The 18,710-nt window shown below is 44.1% G+C and overlaps 2 protein-coding genes across 2 annotated transcripts in view; both read left to right on the forward strand.

The window, feature by feature from the left end:
• LOC147450637 (putative serine/threonine-protein kinase SIS8) overlaps positions 1-18,710 on the forward strand; it is a 129,981-nt gene that overhangs the window by 2,530 nt on the left and 108,741 nt on the right. The window lies entirely within an intron of this gene.
• On the forward strand, positions 7,418-17,710 carry LOC147450638 (uncharacterized). Its single transcript, XM_086520962.1, has 7 exons — positions 7,418-7,423; positions 9,145-9,237; positions 9,392-9,691; positions 9,728-10,848; positions 11,004-11,349; positions 11,451-11,612; positions 17,234-17,710. The coding sequence occupies exons 1-7, from the start codon at positions 7,418-7,420 to the stop codon at positions 17,708-17,710; spliced, it is 2,505 nt and encodes an 834-aa protein (XP_086377088.1).

The raw sequence follows: 18,710 nt of genomic DNA on the forward strand, positions 1-18,710 counted from the left end.
AGGCTAATGGCACAGCATTGCATCGAGGTCTACGTGAGAGTGCATCGGCTACTTGATTGTGCTTGCCAGGAATGTGAGCAATATGAAAATGAAATTGCGAAAGGAAATTTGCCCACCTCATCTGTTTGTCGGAAAGCTTGGTTTGTCTCATGAAATACTTGAGACTGATGATCCGTTCGAATGATGAAGGGTGTCCCAAGTAAGTAATGCTTCCACATATCCAAGGCTTGTAAGACAATTAGAAGCTCTTTTGCATAGATGCCAAGAATCATCTCACCAGAGTGCAATCGGCGACTCTCATATGCTATGGCATGCCCTTCTTGAAGTAGTACCGCTCCAAGGAAATCACCACTTGCACAATGGACCGCAAATGGCTTTGAGAGTTTTGCTAGCACTACGATAGGTTGAGATGCGAGTCTCTCTTTAAGCTTAGTGAAGGCTTTTCTCTCTTTTTTAGTCCGTATATACTTGACGTTCTTCTTGGTCAAATCGTGTAATGGTCATGCTATGGCTGAGAATTTTGCAAGGAATCTTCTATAGTATGAGCACATTCCATAAAACTTCGTGGCTCCTGTAGATTCCTTGGTTCAGGCCATTCATTTATCACCTCAAGCTTTTAGCTTTTGTGGATCCATACGAATACCATCCTTTGAGATAATATGACCTAAATATTGAATCTTTTCTAAGAAGAATTCACTCTTTTTGTGATTAATGAATAACTTATTATCTTACAATGCTTGAAACACTGCTTTGAGATGCTCTTTGTGTTCTTCTAAGGACTTAGAGTAGACTATGGTATCATCAAAGAATACTCCAGTGTAAGCCCTATGTACAGGAAAAATTCTTTCCATCATTCAATTGAATGTGGCTGGAGCATTTGTCAACCCATAAGGCATGACAAGATATTTGTACAAGCCAAAGCTTTCTTGTGAATATCTTCTGGTAAAATTTGTATTTGATTATGATAGCCGCTTTTAAGGTCTATTTTACTAAAGTAGGTAGATCCTTGTAGCTTATCAAACAAATACTCAATCCTTGGGACTGGAAATTTGTTCTATACTGTCTTCTTGCTTAATGCACAATAGTCTACACACATTCTATATGTACCATCCTTTTTGTGCACTCATAAAACAAGAGAACAAAATGGCGAAGAGCTAGGTCTTACCATTCCTTTTTGCACAAGTTCATTGACTTGTGACATAATCTTCTCTTGCTGAGTTGGTGACACTTGATAAGGAGGTTTGGTAGGAGGAGAGCTTCCTGGTATGAGCTCACTCCTATGATGATCATCCCCCCTTCTGGGGGGTAACTCTCTTGGGATGCCATCAATAAAAGGATCAGCATGCTCATTTAGAAACGAATAGAAATCACTTTCTACTTTCAATGAGCCATTAGAAGAGAACAATATTTTTAGGAACATCCTTGACAAATATCATGTAAGCAGAAATAGAACTCTTTATTGATTTTTCAAAGGAGTCATGGGATACAATGGGAATGGTGTGCCTCTTCTCATTGACTCGCAGAGTGATGTCTCTACCCTTGTGCTGAAATGCTACCAACCTCTCTGGAAATTTGATGGAAGTGGCCATACGATCGAACCATGGTGCCCGAAGCAACACATCTTCATTCTTGAGTGGAGAGATGAGAAAATCCTCTTTGTCCACTACCCTTGAACATGAAGCCTTAACTTTCCAATCAAAGGTGTGATTGGAGTCTCTTTGCCTTCAAAGGGTCCTTCAACAGAATATGTTTGTCCTATCTCATGAGCATGTATCCCTAGCTTTAATGCTAGTCCCACACATATATATTTATATAGATAGTCTTGTGGGAAACCAGAATCAAAGAAGATGAGTACATCATGTTCTCTCACTTTTCCCTATGCATAATATGAGGGACTTCTAGGTGTATACCGTCCTCTTCTTGAACAAATACGATTGCAGTTGTAGGGGGTTTCTTCTTTTCATGCTTTTGAGGGCATGCACGGTGAGAATGACTTTGTTCACCGCACCTAAAACATCTATTATCCTTACGATAACGTTCTATATCTTCCAGAGATAATCGATTCTTACTTTGGTAGCCATATTTGTCTTTAGGCTTCCGAGGTTTGGTAAAAACATTTTGATTTGAATTTTGTTCTTTCTTCTGTGGCTTGTCTCTCCCATTCTTTGGCTTTGAACCCTTGTCGGAATCTTGGAATTTGATGTTGGAGGCTACCATTGCGTGGCGGATAACCTCCAAAATGGTCCCGGGTCTTTGTGTATTGATATAGTTTCTCCAATTTTCAGGGAGCCCAACACAGATAATAGATATGCTGCTTTTGCTCTGAGAAGTTGATGCGCTTGTATACCGTAGCTTTGAGATGTAGATCCCAAAACTTCTCCACATATCTTTGCATGTTCTCTCCATCATGAAGCTTTAGGCTTCGCCATGCTGCAAGCACTTGGTTGGAAGCCCCACTGGATAAGAATTTCTTCATGATAGCAACTCGGCTTGTTTCCCAAGTCTTGGGAGCTTCTTTTTTGGAGCATAGGCTTGCATTATATTGACGGGCTGATTTTTGGAGATGCATGTTGCATATCAACCATCAAATTGTTGGATAAAGCTTAAAACTTTGTCCACATTGCCAAAAATTCCATTGAAGGAGAGGAAGGTTATGCTTTTATCTCCTTCCTGGAACTTCCTTAGGCGAGATGCTCTCTTCAAGGCAGCATGAGAGCGTCGATGGCCTCTCCTCTTGTGTGCTTTGGCAGAATTGTTGTATGAGTAGGAAAAACTCCCGGATCCAGATGAGCTTGACGATGACGGAGAGCTGGATGATTTCTTCTTTCTTTGTTTCTTTTCAGGCTTCTTCTCACTCTCCCCAGAACGACGAGAAGAACGAGAGCTTGAAGATCTTTTCCTCCCTGAGGGAGGCGATGGTGAGGGAATTCTTCGACGTCTCCTAGGATGTACATGTGCATGAGATGGCATAGGACTATCTTCTTCATTCACAAGAGATTTCTCTCTTTTATCTTTGTATTTCTTCTTTCCCTTTATCTCATGTTTAGAGCTTCTTGCTCTTCTTGTAGTAGACGAGTGCTTCTTTTGCTTGATAGAATTTCCTCTTTTTGAAGTTTCTTTACGAGACTTCACAGGAGACTCCTCTTTGGGAGCAGGGACAATAAGATTCCTTGTTTGCAGCTGTGTTTGGACTACAATCTGCAAAGCAGGATTTTCCATAACTTCTTGTAACCTGCGAGCAAGAATTCAACTGCTCAAATACCATCAGCAGTTGTAGCATCATTGTGAAAATTAAAACTGGTAAAGTCAATCACTCTCTCCTCTTGTTGATTGTGTTCAGACATAGTATGGTGCTTTGTAAATTAGAAGTTCCTCTTAGAGTTTTGGCATCTCAAGTGAAGTGCCCAATGTGAACCCATTATTTATTTTGGCTTTTACGTATTTATTTTACTTATTTGTCAAGGTATGGGTAGGGCAATTTATTGAGGTTGGTATATATGCAATCCCTTGCCTCCATTGTATTACACATTTAGTTATTCATTGCCAAGGTTGAATGGTTCAGGAGACTCTCTCTCTCTCTCTCTCTCTCTCTCTCTCTCTCTCTCTCTCTCTCTCTTCCCCCCCCCCCCCCCCCCCGTTGGTCTCTATTCTTCCGTATCGTCGACTTTGACATGGTATCAGAGCCGTGTGCTTGAAGAGATTTGGAGGTGAAGCTGCTCAGAGAAGTTGAGAAGATCACCTTGTTGTCGACGCCCTACTTCCCCACCCTCCTGCTATCTGCGTTTTAAAACGCAGCCCTTTGTCCCCCCCCCCCTCTCCCCTCGCCCCCGGCTCCTGCTAAGCGTTTTGGAATGCAGCCCCCTGTAGCCCATTGGTGGCGCCGTCTTGCTCTCCCACGTCGGGCGTTTCAGAACGCTATTTGGTAGCGTTGACAACGGCCTTGCAACTTGCCTTGGCGGCGCCGATAAAATAGTACCCAACGTCTTGCGTTTTAAAACGTTGTTATTGACAGCCCTTTGGTGAACCCTTTGCGACGACCTCCCCTTTACGACATCAACACAAACATTGTCGTCCTATCACCCACTCCAATTCCAACGTTTTGGAACGTTGTGTTTAAACAACCCCCTCCCTAATCGACCTCCCGCTTCTCCCTTGGTGCTACAACATTACAAAACGCTGTGAGCTAGGGGTAGCTTGGACCTTTGGGCCACAGAGAGGGTTAGGGCAAGTTTTTTGGAAGATTGGAGCAAGGAGATATATCAAGGGGCCGGAAAAGTCTCTTGCAGAGCAGCTTGGAAGCAAAGTGTGTGAAGCGGCTTAGGAGAGACGAGCAAATTGGAGCCTAAGAGAGGGATAACAGATTTTACGGAGCCGTTTGGGAGTAGCAAAGAAGTGGAACAGCTTGGAGAATTTGTTGCTTGGTTAGTGTGGCCGCTCTTGGAGCGCGAGAAGGCTTACTAGATTTCCAGATCTTGCAACTTCAACATGGCCCCCTCTTGCTCGAGCGCCTAGTGGTCTCGTATGGTCCCGTACGTTTTATACACGTACAACGATGTGCGGTACTAAACGAAGTAACAAAAATTAAGATGTGTGACGGTGTTACGTACATTCAAAATAAAAAAAACAAATAAGTCTTAAGTCTAAGGCCTAGGCCCTTGCATTTCAGGCCAATAAAAGAATCTTTCTATTTTTTCCAAAGTGGTGTTTATTCCCTTGTGCCCACCGTGAGAGTCATGAGCATCGTGCAATATGGTTGTCCTGAGAGAGGACAACGCACATAGACGGTGACGAAAATACAACAAACGTTCACGAATGAGATAGTTGCTGGACCCTTGGGAAGCAAGAGTCTGCAACCATTGCTTATCAAACTCGGAATCTGCATACTCGTTTTTCATGCTGTCGGAAGAGACACCTTGAATAGAAACTGTGGATCTTGACTCAAGAGCCAGATCTGTCCTTTGCGATTTAACGCATTTGCAACAGGGTTAGCTTTACCAGGCACATACTCAATTAAACCACCAAATTGCTCAAAAAATTGTGACCACCGTGCTTGGTGATCACTCCAATGTGCACTAGGCATAGACTATAGCCACTTGAGGGCTTGATAATCTGTGCGAAGTGTGAACTCTCTACCATACAGAAAATGCTTCCAATGCTTGAGAGAGTGAATAATAGACATAAGTTCTTTGTCATAAACTGAATAATTCTTTTCAACACTATTTAACTTTTGACTGAGAAATGCAATTGGACGGCCATGTTGTTGAAGCACACCACCTATGGCGACATTGCTCGCATCCGTCCATACCTCAAAGGGGTCGTCCCAAGAGGCAAGGATGAGACACGGCGCTTCTGTCACCGCAACCTTGAGAGCCGACAAAGCCTTAACGGCAGTTCTCACCCCTTTCAAAACATCTGTCCTAGGTGTGGCAATGAGTGCAAAATTCTCTATGTGCGAACTATATGCTTGACATAAACCAAGAAAAGAATGCACATCATATGCAGTTTGGGGCAAATTCCAATTACGAACCTGCTCTATCTTTGTGGGATCAAGCTTGACACCTTCTGTAGAAATGAAATAACCCAAATAAGTAACTTCAGTGAGAAAAAACTCAGACTTCTTAGCTGCAATGGACAGCTGGCTCTCATTCAAATGGGCTAAGACCTTTTCAACATTCTTTTCTTGTTGTTCCCACTATGCAGAGAAAATGAGAATATCTTCATGAAAGATAAACACACATATGCCAATCATATCGCCAAAACGGTCTACCATGAGACGGTGAATGTACCCACGGCACCTGTCATTTCAAAAGGCATAACCACATACTCCCATTGCCCTCGCTTTGTGCGAAAAGTGGTCTTGTAGATATCGCCTTTGAATACCCTTACTGATGGTATCCACTTTTGAGATCAACCTTGCTGACTTCTTAGCTGCAATGTACAGCTGGCACTCATTCAAATGGGCTAAGACCTTTTCAACATTCTTTTCTTGTTGTTCCCACGATGCAGAGAAAATGAGAATATCTTCATGAAAGATAAACACACATACGCCAATCATATCGCCAAAACGGTCTACCATGAGACGGTTGAATGTACCCACAGCACGTGTCATTTCAAAAGGCATAACCACATACTCCCATTGCCCTCGCTCTGTGTGAAAAGTGGTCTTGTAGATATCGCCTTTGAATACCCTTACTTGATGGTATCGACTTTTGAGATCAACCTTGCTGAAAACCTTTGCCCCATTGAGCCTATCAAGGATATACTCAATGCGAGTGTAAGGTGCAGCAGAAGTGAATGTTGAACTTTGCTAAAGATAAGTGCTCCGAATTGTGCTCAAGAGTTCCTTTTACTTCCGGAAGGGAGAGCCTTCCGTTCCTTTAGTGAGAGAGTGCAAAATCACAAACAAAGCGGTAAACACTGTGAATGAAGGTGCTGAGACTGAGAGAAAGATAGAGAAGAATACGACACCAGAAAAGTTGTCAAACCCTCCTCCAAGGGCCCCTCTCTTGATGGCGAGAGAAGTCTTTGCTATTGATTGCACAAATCTCTACAATGGTCTAAATGCAATGGTCTTGCCGACGATGACGACGAGGAGACGGGTTGAAAACTGAAAACGTTAAGGGCTGAAATCTGCAAATCTTGTATCTGTTGAATTGTACCTTCGTTAGAATAAATGCTTTGTGCTTCTGACGTGATGTATCCTCCTAAAATTCCTTGTTTTGCCTTTTCATATGGAGTGAGCTTAGGTGTAGCAATTGTGTTTGCTTTACCCTTAGGTTCATTTGGAAAGTTCTTTTCTGAGAGACTAGAGGAAGATTGGTTAGAAGAGTTACCATTCTTACCATTCTTACCGTTCTTATTGTTTTGAGGGTTCTGAGAAGTCTGAGAGATACTTTGCGAAGTCTTGTTCTCCTTAGGCTTTCCCTTATTGTGCTTCATCTCTTGTGCGAGAGCAATCGCTACCGCCTTGTTGAGATCTACACCGTACGGGGTTGAGAACTTCGACATCAAACTTGATATATTCGTCCAACCTGAAAATGAAAAGCCTCCTTGCGCTCATCATCCGGTTTGCGTAATTGGGTGCCGAGGTGCATAGCTGGCAAACCATTTTGCTTGAGACTGCGCCAATCGTCTTTCAATCGTGCTAGGTACCAAGGTGGCATAAACTGCGCCTTGAGCTTGTCTTGGAAGTCGGCCCAATTGAAGGAAAGGGGTGCGTCTCCATCGGCTTCCTCTAGGTGCGTGGCCAATTGTGCCTCTTGCCATGCGTTGTACCAATTGATGGCATCATCGGCAAGGTACATGGCTGCCGTCAAAACCTTGCTATTCCCTGTCTTCTTAGTTGTCGCAAAATAAGTAGATATGCTAGACTGGCCCTTGAGTCTTCTAGACAGTTAGCGCTACAGGGGGACAATTCATGCTGGTACGCACAGATGACATCATGGTTTCAGGCGCATGGCTTCACCATGGACAACATGCCCCCTTTCTAATACTCTCTTCAGGTACCCTCGCTGTCTCTTACATGGGTGGAGATTACTAGACTCATTCGTCAGGACTTGATCCAGCTGGACACCAGGAATACATCGATAGATCCGCCTCAGGAGTTGGGCACGAAGATGGCTTTCTATAGAGAGCATCTTCTCCACCTCACACGAGATGGGTTTGTGATTCGACCCAGCTACATGGACACACATATGTCCCATGGTCTGCGTTGTGCCATTGGTCAGATACGCACATCCTTACATCAGCTCGAGATTGAAACTAGTAGATTCAGAGGGATACCAGTAGACAACAGGTTATGCTACTTATGCCAGGTAGAGCCAGAGATAGAGTTACATCACATATGTCATTGCACAATGTACTATGAGATACGGGGCCGTTTCCACTGCCTATTCAGAGAGGGTTTCGGTCCTTTATCTAGGGTCATAAGTTACGAGGATCAAAAATGTCTTGGACTATATCTACTTGAGCTACACAGACATAGAGACACTTTAGTGGGGAGAGCTAGAGAGAGACAGTCCCAGAGACAGATTACTAGATATGGGACAGCCAGAGGAGCAGCCACCACCGTAGAGCTCGGCCCAGACTCACTCGACCACTACTGGCACTCTTATCAACCGAGCATTGGAGCTACGGAGATCTAGACGACCACGATTGAGGAGAGGAGCTACACAGCATAGACGGAGACTACATTAGATGTTAGGTGCAGCAGAATGATTGTTTGCGCTTTGCTCAAGATGAGTGCTCCGAACTGTGCTCAAGGTTCCTTTTGTTCTTATGGAAGGGAGAGCCTTCTGTTCTTAATGAGAGAATGCTATGATCACAAACAAAGTGAATGGACATTGTGCGTGCAAGGGAATGAGACTGAGAGATAGAGAGAGAAGAGAGATACGACACCAGAGACGTTGTAAAACCCTCCTCCGAAGGCCCCACTCTCGTCGGGGCGAGAGTGGTCTACTTATTGATTGCACTATCTAGTACAATGGTGATGCATGAGACTGATACAAGTCTAGGCTATTGTCGACGACGACGACGGGGATGACGATGACGACTCAAGGGCTGAAATCTGCGGTCTTCTATCTGCTGAAAATCTGCAAATCTTTGGGCTGTTTTGGGTGGCTGAAAATGACTGTTTTGGCTGCGTTTTTATGGCTGAAAATGGGGGTTGTTCTGCAACCAACTAGGGATGAATTGTCTGCTGCTAAGGCTTGCTGAAAACGCTGAGCATCTGCTGTCGCTAAGGCTGAAAACCAAAAACGCTGGCCTGCTGTCCTAGCGTTAGTAAATTGCTGACTTCCTGCTGCCGATTGGCTGGAAACAGGAAACGCTAGGGCTGTCCTGTATCTATTGATGGAAAACGCTGAGGTTCTGGAGTGTGGCGATATCTGCAAAGCTGAAAACTGAAAACGCTGGTCTTGTGGCTGATTCTGTCGCGATAGATCCGCAAAACGCTGAGGTTGTGGTAGATGCAAAAACGATCCGTACCGTACGGATCCGTACGCGTACGGATCGATCCGTACGCGAGTTTTTTTTTTTCCTGGTTTTCGGGAATTCGTTTGCCGACGAGTGTATTTTTTTAGGGCACCTATATGATGGGCCTGGCCATTTGATGTTTGGCTAATATTAAAGTCCCAAAGATTACAGATTGCAGAGAGCGAAAAACACACGATTCCAGAGAGCGAAAAACAGAGAGCAGGAAAACGCAGAGCAACGCAGGAGCAAGCTGCAACACGCAAGGTAAAGACTGAGCACCCCTCTCTCCTTCTCTCTCGCTCTCTCCCTCCCTATTCTCTCTCTCCATGTCACGCGAGACCTTCATGCTTATTTTTTTTCATATGTATTGCGCACTTGCAATGTGCAGACAAAAATCTTAGGAGCCAACATGCCTTAGCCATGCAACCTGTATTGGAAGGAGCACACCAATGTCATCCGCATCATCAACACGCCATGGCAAGCTGGGACTGGTACGCGACGATGGCAATGCAAGTATTGTAACTTTCAGCTCACCAGTACCATTTCTCGCGTGGTTAAGCACTTGACAAGCATTGGCACAACCAATAACTGTGGAGGGTGCAAGGAAGTACCAAAGGGCATTAAGGATAAGTTGATTGCTGAATGTTTTCCAGCAATGTCTGCAGCGGAAAAGGTGAAAGGTAGTCAGAAGACACAGGATGCTCTCCATGATGCTCTTGTGGGAGACTTGGGTGGTTCCTCTTCACAGGTTTAGGAGGAGGTCTCTGGCAGTAGAAAGAGGGCTCGTACCATGCATGTCGATGTGGAGGATGATGAAGAGATGCATGCACCGAGGCAGAGTCAGACTACCTTGCCTTCTCGAGTGGCCTCTCTTTCTTGGGTAAAGGAGCGCCAGAAAGTGGCTGAAATGGAGATTGCTCGCACTCTCATTGAGTGCAACATCTCCTTTCATGTCTTGAGGACTGAGCAGTGGAAGAGGATGGTCAGAGCCATAGCCCAGGTTGGACACACAGAATCTTGGTCGGGATTGGAATACACTAAGATGCGGACTACTATGCTTGATGAGCAGAAAGCATTGATTGCATTGGTACCAGTGAAGGCAGGTTGGGGACAGTTTGGGTGCACCATCATTTCAGATGGCTGGAGTGACATTCGTAGGCGACACATCATTAATATTCTTGTGTCGTCTTGCCTTGGCACATACTTCTTGCGTGCTGTTGATGCAGGAAAGGCTGGAGAGCGGATTACAGGTGAGTTTATCTATAAGCACATCCGGCAGGCTATACTTGAGGTTGGCCCAGAGAGTGTGGTGCTGGTTGTTACTGACAATGCCTCCAATTGCAAGGCTATGGGTGAGATGATTGAGGCTGAGTTTAACAACATTGTCTGGACTCCATGTGCAGCTCATTGTCTTGACTTGTTGATGGAGGACATAGGGAAGTTAACATGGGTGTCACCTATTGTTTCTGATGCCACAAAAATGACTACGTTTTTCCGCAAAAAGCACCAGGCATTGGCTATCTTTAGGAGTCACAGTACACTTGACATGGTGCGGCCCTCAAAGACCAGATTTGCATATATGTATCTTGTGTTGCAGAGACTCTATGCATTGAGGGATCCACTTCTACAGACAGTAGTGGACCCGAAGTGGAGAGATATGCATCACGCGCAGGAGGAGTCCACTAGATACATACAGCGGCGGGTGCTTGATGAGTCCTTTTGGATGGAGGTGCAGGGTTTGATCGCAGCATTGCAACCATTTTATGTGTTGCTACGCGTCACAGACATGGAGGGCTCCACCATGGGCCTAGTCTATCATCTCTTCCATGAGATGAAGACACACATCAGAGGCTGTAGATCATTGGCGTTGGATCGGTATGTACTTACTACTATGTACATTGTACTTGTTTCCGTAATGATTAATGATTAATCTATATAGTGTAATACTATAATGTATTGCACCTTGTTGATTCCATAGTGTCAAGACTCAAAATTCAGCCTATTAACTAATGTTCATTGTTGAGTTACAGCCGAGAAGAGATCTTGGCTATTGTAGATAAGCGATGGACATTTATGAGTAGGCCCATTCATGCGATGGCTGCATTGCTTCATCCTTTCTACAAGAAGCGAGAACTCTTTAATGAGAGGAGTCTGCTAAAAGGCAAGGATGAGTACATTGATAGAATGTTCGAGGAAGATGATCAGCTGGACATTGATGCAGAGATCGCTAGCTATGAGAATAATTTAGGGCCATCATTTAATAGAGCTGTGGTGTTGAGGCCAGAGGCAACGAAATTCTCTCTTACATGGTGGCAGAGATATGGAAGACAAGGTCTTCCGAAGCTCACTCGTATCGCTTTACGTCTCCTCTCACAGGTAAAGTTTTCTATCGTTACATTTTGTGTACATGGTTCATTGTCCATTGTCTATGACCATGTCCATTGTAATTTGTCACCATTGACACATGTCACATGCAGGATTGCTCTGCTGGTGCATGCGAGCGCAATTGGAGCGCTTATTTGCTTATTCACACGAAGATCCGCAATCGACTTAGCATTGCACAACTAGAGAGATTGGTCTATTGCCGAGCAAATATGAAGCTTGTGCGAGTTTACCACGCTTTGGGGACACCCAAGCAGGTTTGAAAGTTGAAACTTTGGGCAAGCATAACGCATCTGTATACGCGAATATTCGTAATTACTACTTTCTGTTGGGGTATAAAGCCCAATGTGGTCGCCCAAGTAAGTGGGCGGGCCGCCAGGTGTGTACACATATTCTTTGTAAAAACCTAATAAGAACTCACTATGCTCTACACATTACAGTAGAGCGAGTTCACTATATCGTCGTGCTCTTCTTCTCGCACTCTCTCTCGCGTCGCACTTTCGCTCGTACTCCTTCAACTGGTATCAGAGCTCAGATCGAGGCTCGGGGCAGCACTGTAGGAGGCTAGAGTCACCAACTCAGATTGGAGTGAAATTCGACAGGCGAAGACACGGCCCTAAATCTCGTGTCAGAATTTCATTATGAGGTCATCTCGACCATCGTTCGGCTTCGACAAAGGTCTGCGCAGGCCATTTTCGACTACGTGGTCTCGACGGGTGCAGATCCGACTCTGCAAATTTGGGGTTTTCGGCTTACGACTGCAAGTGCTAAGGATATCGACACTCCTAGAGTGTTGATTTGTGGCTATCTACACATCGAAGGACGGCTCACAGTTCTTGGAGGCGTGTCACATACGACACGGACGCATCTACACACAGACTGTAGGCGACATCCACTAGTTCATCAGGTAGCTTGTGTTTGCTGCTTGATATTCCAGATTTCATCGTGACATTGCAGGTACTTCCACATGGGATGTATTGTCAGAGATGATGTATGTCTGTTGAGGGTTTGCTGGCTGTGAGTCACGCAGCAAACAACCGCCGCAGCGGTTACAGCATACTATGGGAAATTTGTGGATGTATGGCTTTGTGGGAAGTCTATGTACTGTCAGATTTACTGCAGCCTTTGTTGAGGGTCGAGTGAGGTTTTATTGAGCTGGGGGATTCTCGAATGTTGAGATCCTTTCGGTGATACAGGTCTTGGAGCGATCCCTCGAGCACCCTTAGATAGGCAGCTAGGATGTATTGACTGTGAGTTAGACAGTTGGGATTGCATCTTTGCTTTACTGCCGTTGAGGCATTGTCGCAGTTTATGCTTACAGGACAGTGACAGGACAGTCAGAGACAGTACATGTGCAGGACAGGTTTACCCACAGCTTACAGTGTCAGAGAGACAGTGTTTTTTGAGCTGTTTTTTGGTCTGTTTTTGAGTACACGAGAGCCATTTTACAAAGGAAACTTTGCCAAAATTTCTGCAGAATCTGAAGCTTTCTTGGTTCATTTGACAGGTTGATATTGGTTCAGAGGTCAGTTTACAGGGGAAACTTTGCCGAATTTTTCCCAGGAAAGTAAACTACTGTGAAGCGTAGCTATGGTTGGATCACAGGACACTGCTCTTTACAATATGGATGGAACCAATTTCCCATTGTGGAAGAAGCAGATTTGACACGTGTTGGTACAAAAGAAGCAGATAAAACCTATAAAGCTCAAGGGGATAAAACCAGAAGATATGGACGAAGATGAATGGAGCGAAATGGATGAATTGGCACTTTCTATCATTATGCTGACTTTGGCAGAAAGCGTTTACTTCAATGTAGCAGACGAGATGTCGGCTTATCAAGCATGGTTAAAGCTGAGTGATCTTTATGAGAAGCAGAGTGCAGCTTCACAGGTATACTGGCTTAAGAAGCTTGTTGACTTGAAGATGAAAGAAGGGACACCTATGTCCAATCATCTGAATGAATTCAACACAATCTACAGTCAGTTGTCAGCTCAAGGTGTCAAGTTTGATGAACCTGTTAGAGCTATGTTCCTGTTGATCACATTGCCGGAAAGTTGGGACACTTTTCGCACAGCTTTGAGTAATTCTGCACCTCCAGATGGTTTGAACATAGTAGGTGTAGAAGAAAGTCTGCTTATTGAAGAAACCAATAGAAAGACAATGGACAAAGGCAAAGGAACAGCCTTAGTTGTCAGGGGAAGGACCAATGAAAAGTACAAAGGTGGAAAGAGGAATCAGTCTCGTAGCAAGTCCCGCAGTGCTAAAGGCAAGAGTGACATAGAATGCTACCATTGCGGCAAGAAGGGTCACATGAAAAGAGACTGTAGAGAATGGAAAGCAGAAAAAGGCAAAGAGAAAGCTGAAGACCATGGTGAGAAGAACAAGTGCTCAGTGAAGATTCAAGAAATAAATGTGACAAACACTGTTGCAGAGGATGACAGTCTAGTGTCAGGAGACATCTACTTCTTGAAGAATACAATGGACTCAGCTCTTCTTACAGCATCTGATGGAAATGCACTGAGTGACTGGATTATAGACTCAGGGGCATCACTTCATGTGTCTCCAAACAAGGAGTGGTTTACCTCTTATGTGACCACTAAAGATCATGTTCGGCTAGGCAATGGGAAGACATGTGAGATCTTAGGTGTTGGAGATGTTCAATTGAAGTTTCAGAATGGCTCTTCTTTCACGCTGAAGAATGTGAGACATGTTCCCGCAATTACAAAGAGCTTGATCAACACAGGTTTACTTGATGATGCTGGCTACGTCACCACTTTTGGACAGAATATGTGGAAGATATCCAAGGGTTCTATGACAGTAGCACATGGATTAAAGTCTGGAGGACTTTACATGATTTATGTATCAAATGTCTCTTAAAATGTAATCAATGTAACCGAGAAGCCGAACGTTTCTTTGTGGCATAGCCGGTTAGGACATATGTCCAAGAAGGGAATGGAAATCTTGTCTCGTTCTGGTTATTTGTCTGGCTTTTCATTTAATGATTTTGAATTCTGTGAACATTGTCTGTATGGTAAGCAAACACAACAGCCACATAAGCATAGAAGCAGTAGAAGAGATACACAGTTGGCACTTGTTCATAGTGATTTGTGTGGACCTATGCCTAACCTATCTCTAGGGGGAGCTTCTTACTTTATGACATTTATAGATGATTACTCGAGGAAAGTATGGGTTTACTTTCTCAAGCACAAGTAGTGTTTTCAAAACGTTTGTGACACTTGTGGAGAATCAGAGTGGCAAGAAGCTTAAATGCTAACGCACTGACAATGGTGGAGAGTATGTTTCAAAGGCCTTTCAGGACTTTTGTGAGTCAAAAGGTATAAAACGTGAACTTACTGCTCCTTACAATCCTCCTCAAAATGGTGTTGCTGAGAGGATGAATAGGACCATACAAGAGAAGGTCAGAAGTATGTTGTCTAATGCACAACTGCCAAATGGGTTTTGGGCTGAAGCTGTATCAACAGCTGTTCATCTTGTAAATAGATCTCCTAGCAAGGTTTTGCAGAAGGATTCAGTGCCAGAGATGGTATGGTCAGGCAAAATGCCCTCATACAAGCATCTCAGAGTCTTTGGCTGTGAGGCATATACTCACGTTCCAAAGGAATTTAGGAACAAACTTGAGCCAAAGAGTAGAAAGTGCATCTTTCTAGGCTATGGTAATTCTGGTGAGATGGGGTACAGACTTTGGGATCCCGAATCCAGAAAGGTTGTCCGCAGCAATGATGTTCACTTTAATGAATCCAAATATCATTCTAAACCAGAGAGGGTTGAGGAGATTAGAAGAGTTGTCTTCCAAGAAGATGGACCTGCACGTGCAAGACAAAATGTCAGAGCTCAAGAGGAGCAAGGACAGGATAGAGTGGAACCACAGGTTGTGGCTGAGCCTGAGCCACCTATTGTGCGTAGATCTGGACGTGTCACGCGACCTCCTGATAGGTTTGTTCCATCTATGAACTATGTCATGTTGACTGATTGCAATGAGCCTTCATGTTACAAGGAAGCAGTGCAAATGAAGGACTTCGGGAATTGGCAATTGGCCATGCAGTCAGAGATGACGGTTCTGCATAAAAACAAGACATGGAAGCTAGTTAAATTACCACAGGGCAAAAAGGCTCTACCTTGTAAATGGGTTTACAGGTATAAGATCACCTCTCATGATAGTCAGCCAAAGTACAAAGCAAGGCTTGTTGCCAAGGGCTTTAAGCAAGAACAAGGCATTGACTTTGATGAAGTCTTCTCTCCGGTGGTCAAGATGACTACATTGAGATGCTTTCTTGCATTGGTTGCCATATTAGATTTGGTGTTGCACCAAATGGATGTCAAGACAGCGTTCTTGCATGGTGATTTAGATGTGGAAATTTACATGCAGCAGCCATAAGGGTTTGTTGAGAAAGGCAAGGAAGATTGGGTATGCCAGTTGTTAAAGAGTCTTTATGGCTTAAAACAATCATCGAGGGCATGGTACCATAAATTCCACAAGTTTATGCTTTCTCAAGGCTACAAACGTAGTGAGTTCGATCACTGTCTATATACAAAGAAGGCTAAGGATGGTAGTTGGCTGATCCTTATTTTGTATGTGGATGACATGTTGATTGCTGGCAAGCACTTGGAAGAAATTTCAGCTTTGAAGTCAAAGATGGCAAAATCGTTTGACATGAAAGACATGGGTGAGGCAAGTCATATACTTGGTATGCGCATTGAGAGAGACAGATCAAAGAAGTTGATTTGGTTATCTCAAACAGAGTATATTGACAAGGTCTTGCAACGTTTCAATATGGAGAAGGAAAAGGCACTGAGTGTTCCATTGCCACCATATGTGAAACTTAGCAAACAAGATTGTCCTGCGTCTGAGGAAGAACAGGCTGAAATGGATAAGATTCCATATGCGTCTGCAGTGGGTAGTTTGATGTATGCAATGATTGCTACTCGCCCAGACATTGCATTTGTAGTGGGAGTAGTAAGTCGATACATGTCAAACCCAGGCAAGAAACATTGGGAGGCAGTGAAAGGAATATTGAGATACTTGAAAGCTACAAAGAGTATGCGTATATGCAATGGGAGTCAGGAGCTAAGTGTAAAGGGTTTTACAGACTCAGATTATGCAGGTGACTTAGACAACCGAAGGTCTACGTCAAGGTATGTCTTTACATTGGCTGGTGGAGCAGTATCATGGCGTTCTAGATTACAAGATTGTGTTACTCAGTCTACTACAGAGGCTGAATATGTTGCAGCATCAGAGGCATGCAAAGAATCAATTTGGCTTAATCGACTAGTAACAGATTTGGGAATCAAAGAAGAGATGCCTGTGTTATATTGTGATAGTCAAAGTGCTATACAATTGGCTCGCAATCCAGTTTATCACTCAAAGACAAAGCATGTGGATGTGAAGTATCATTTCATCAGGGAAATGCTCGAGGATAAGCAACTTCAGCTTGTCAAAGTTCACACCATAGAAAATCCTGCTGATCTACTTACAAAAGGACTTCCCTCAGAGAGCTTTGCGCATTTTCGCAAGCAGTTAGGTGTAGGGTAGTACATCACTTCTCTACATCTCTTGTATATTAGCTTGTATAGTAGCTTCTCTCACATTTAAAGTACCACATTGGACTTTAAGTGGGAGGTTGTTGGGGTATAAAGCCCAATGTGGTCGCCCAGGTCAGTGGGCGGGCCGCCAGGTATGTACACATATTCTTTTGTAAAAACCTAATAAGAACTCACTATGCTCTACACATTACAGTAGAGCAAGTTCACCATATCGTCGTGCTCTTCTTCTCGCACTCTCTCTCGCGTCGCACTTCCGCTCGTACTCCTTCACTTTCTACGTTGTTAATAGTACGAATTGTATTTTGGTATTTAACAGGCAGATCCATCAAAATTGCACTTGGTATCGGAGGAGAGTGTAGAGGAGATTGAGCAACAACAGCAGCAGCTTGTGAGGAACGAGCAGGAGGAGATTATTTGCATGCTACACAGAGAGCTGGAGAGTGTGGATCGACGTGTGACGAGGTCACGTGCACGAGTTCTCAGTCTTCCGTTAGTCGGGCGAGATGCAGATCCAGAGATTGTACGACGAGAGACCATTCGTCGAGGAAAGCTTCCTGTCCGTACTCCTCGGAGACGGGCAAATGAGGCTGTTTCTCTCATTCAGCCTACGGAGGATGATGATCCAGGACAACAGAGTATGATGGCAGAGCCAGAGTATGATGAAGAGGGCAACGTCCTGACAGATGGGGACTTGCTCTCTTTAGCAGAGTCATCATCCTCATCTGATGAGGAGTTTTGGGATTCAGAGAGTAGAGTCCCGAGTCTAGATTCCAGACAGTTTGTTATTGCTTAGTCTTTGTTACTTTTAAGTCTTGACATCAGACATTTGTTTTCTTGTATGCTCTAGTATGAGCCTTTTTTGGTTGACACAGTTTTGTATGTGGACCATGATCCATCTTTTCTCGCAGTATGCCATATGGTACAATGTGCTTTTAGTATTGCCGCTTGCGGCTCAATGCTCGTATTTATAATTTGTGTCAAGTATGATGTATTTGATGTGTGTTTTGAAATTAGTACATGCAAAGTGGTTTGTTTTGGTTCTTGAATGTTTGAGGTCTCTTAAATGTAGAAAAGTGTTGAATGTCCTATTTTTTACCAATGGTACGCATTTTTACGTACATAAAATTTTTTCCTGTACGGAACAACGTACAGTACGTACATATACAGAACGTACAGTACATACACATCAACCTTGTGTCATTGCACAATGTACTATGAGATACGGGGCCGTTTCCACTGCCTATTCAGAGAGGGTTTCGGTCCTTTATCTAGGGTCATAAGTTACGAGGATCAAAAATGTCTTGGACTATATCTACTTGAGCTACACAGACATAGAGACACTTTAGTGGGGAGAGCTAGAGAGAGACAGTCCCAGAGACGGATTACTAGATATGGGACAGCCAGAGGAGTAGCCACCACCGTAGAGCTCGGCCCAGACTCACTCGACCACTACTGGCACTCTTATCAACCGAGCATTGGAGCTACGGAGATCTAGACGACCACGACTGAGGAGAGGAGCTACACAGCATAGACGGAGACTACATTAGATGTTAGGTGCAGCAGAATGATTGTTTGTGCTTTGCTCAAGATGAGTGCTCCGAACTGTGCTCAAGGTTCCTTTTGTTCTTATGGAAGGGAGAGCCTTCTGTTCTTAACGAGAGAATGCTATGATCACAAACAAAGTGAATGGACACTGTGCGTGCAAGGGAATGAGACTGAGAGATAGAGAGAGAAGAGAGATACGACACCAGAGACGTTGTAAAACCCTCCTCCGAAGGCCCCACTCTCGTCGG

Source organism: Adiantum capillus-veneris, chromosome 9 (genome assembly GCF_014529385.1).
Source record: "Adiantum capillus-veneris isolate H3 chromosome 9, ASM1452938v2, whole genome shotgun sequence".
Classification (NCBI taxonomy): domain Eukaryota; kingdom Viridiplantae; phylum Streptophyta; class Polypodiopsida; order Polypodiales; family Pteridaceae; genus Adiantum; species Adiantum capillus-veneris.

Bases quoted from the DNA above. Each gene is read 5' to 3' on its own strand.
- LOC147450638 (XM_086520962.1), top strand. The intron at 9,238-9,391 runs GTAAAGACTGAG...AACATGCCTTAG, and splicing joins AGCAAGCTGCAACACGCAAG to CCATGCAACCTGTATTGGAA. The intron at 10,849-11,003 runs GTATGTACTTAC...GTTGAGTTACAG, and splicing joins AGATCATTGGCGTTGGATCG to CCGAGAAGAGATCTTGGCTA.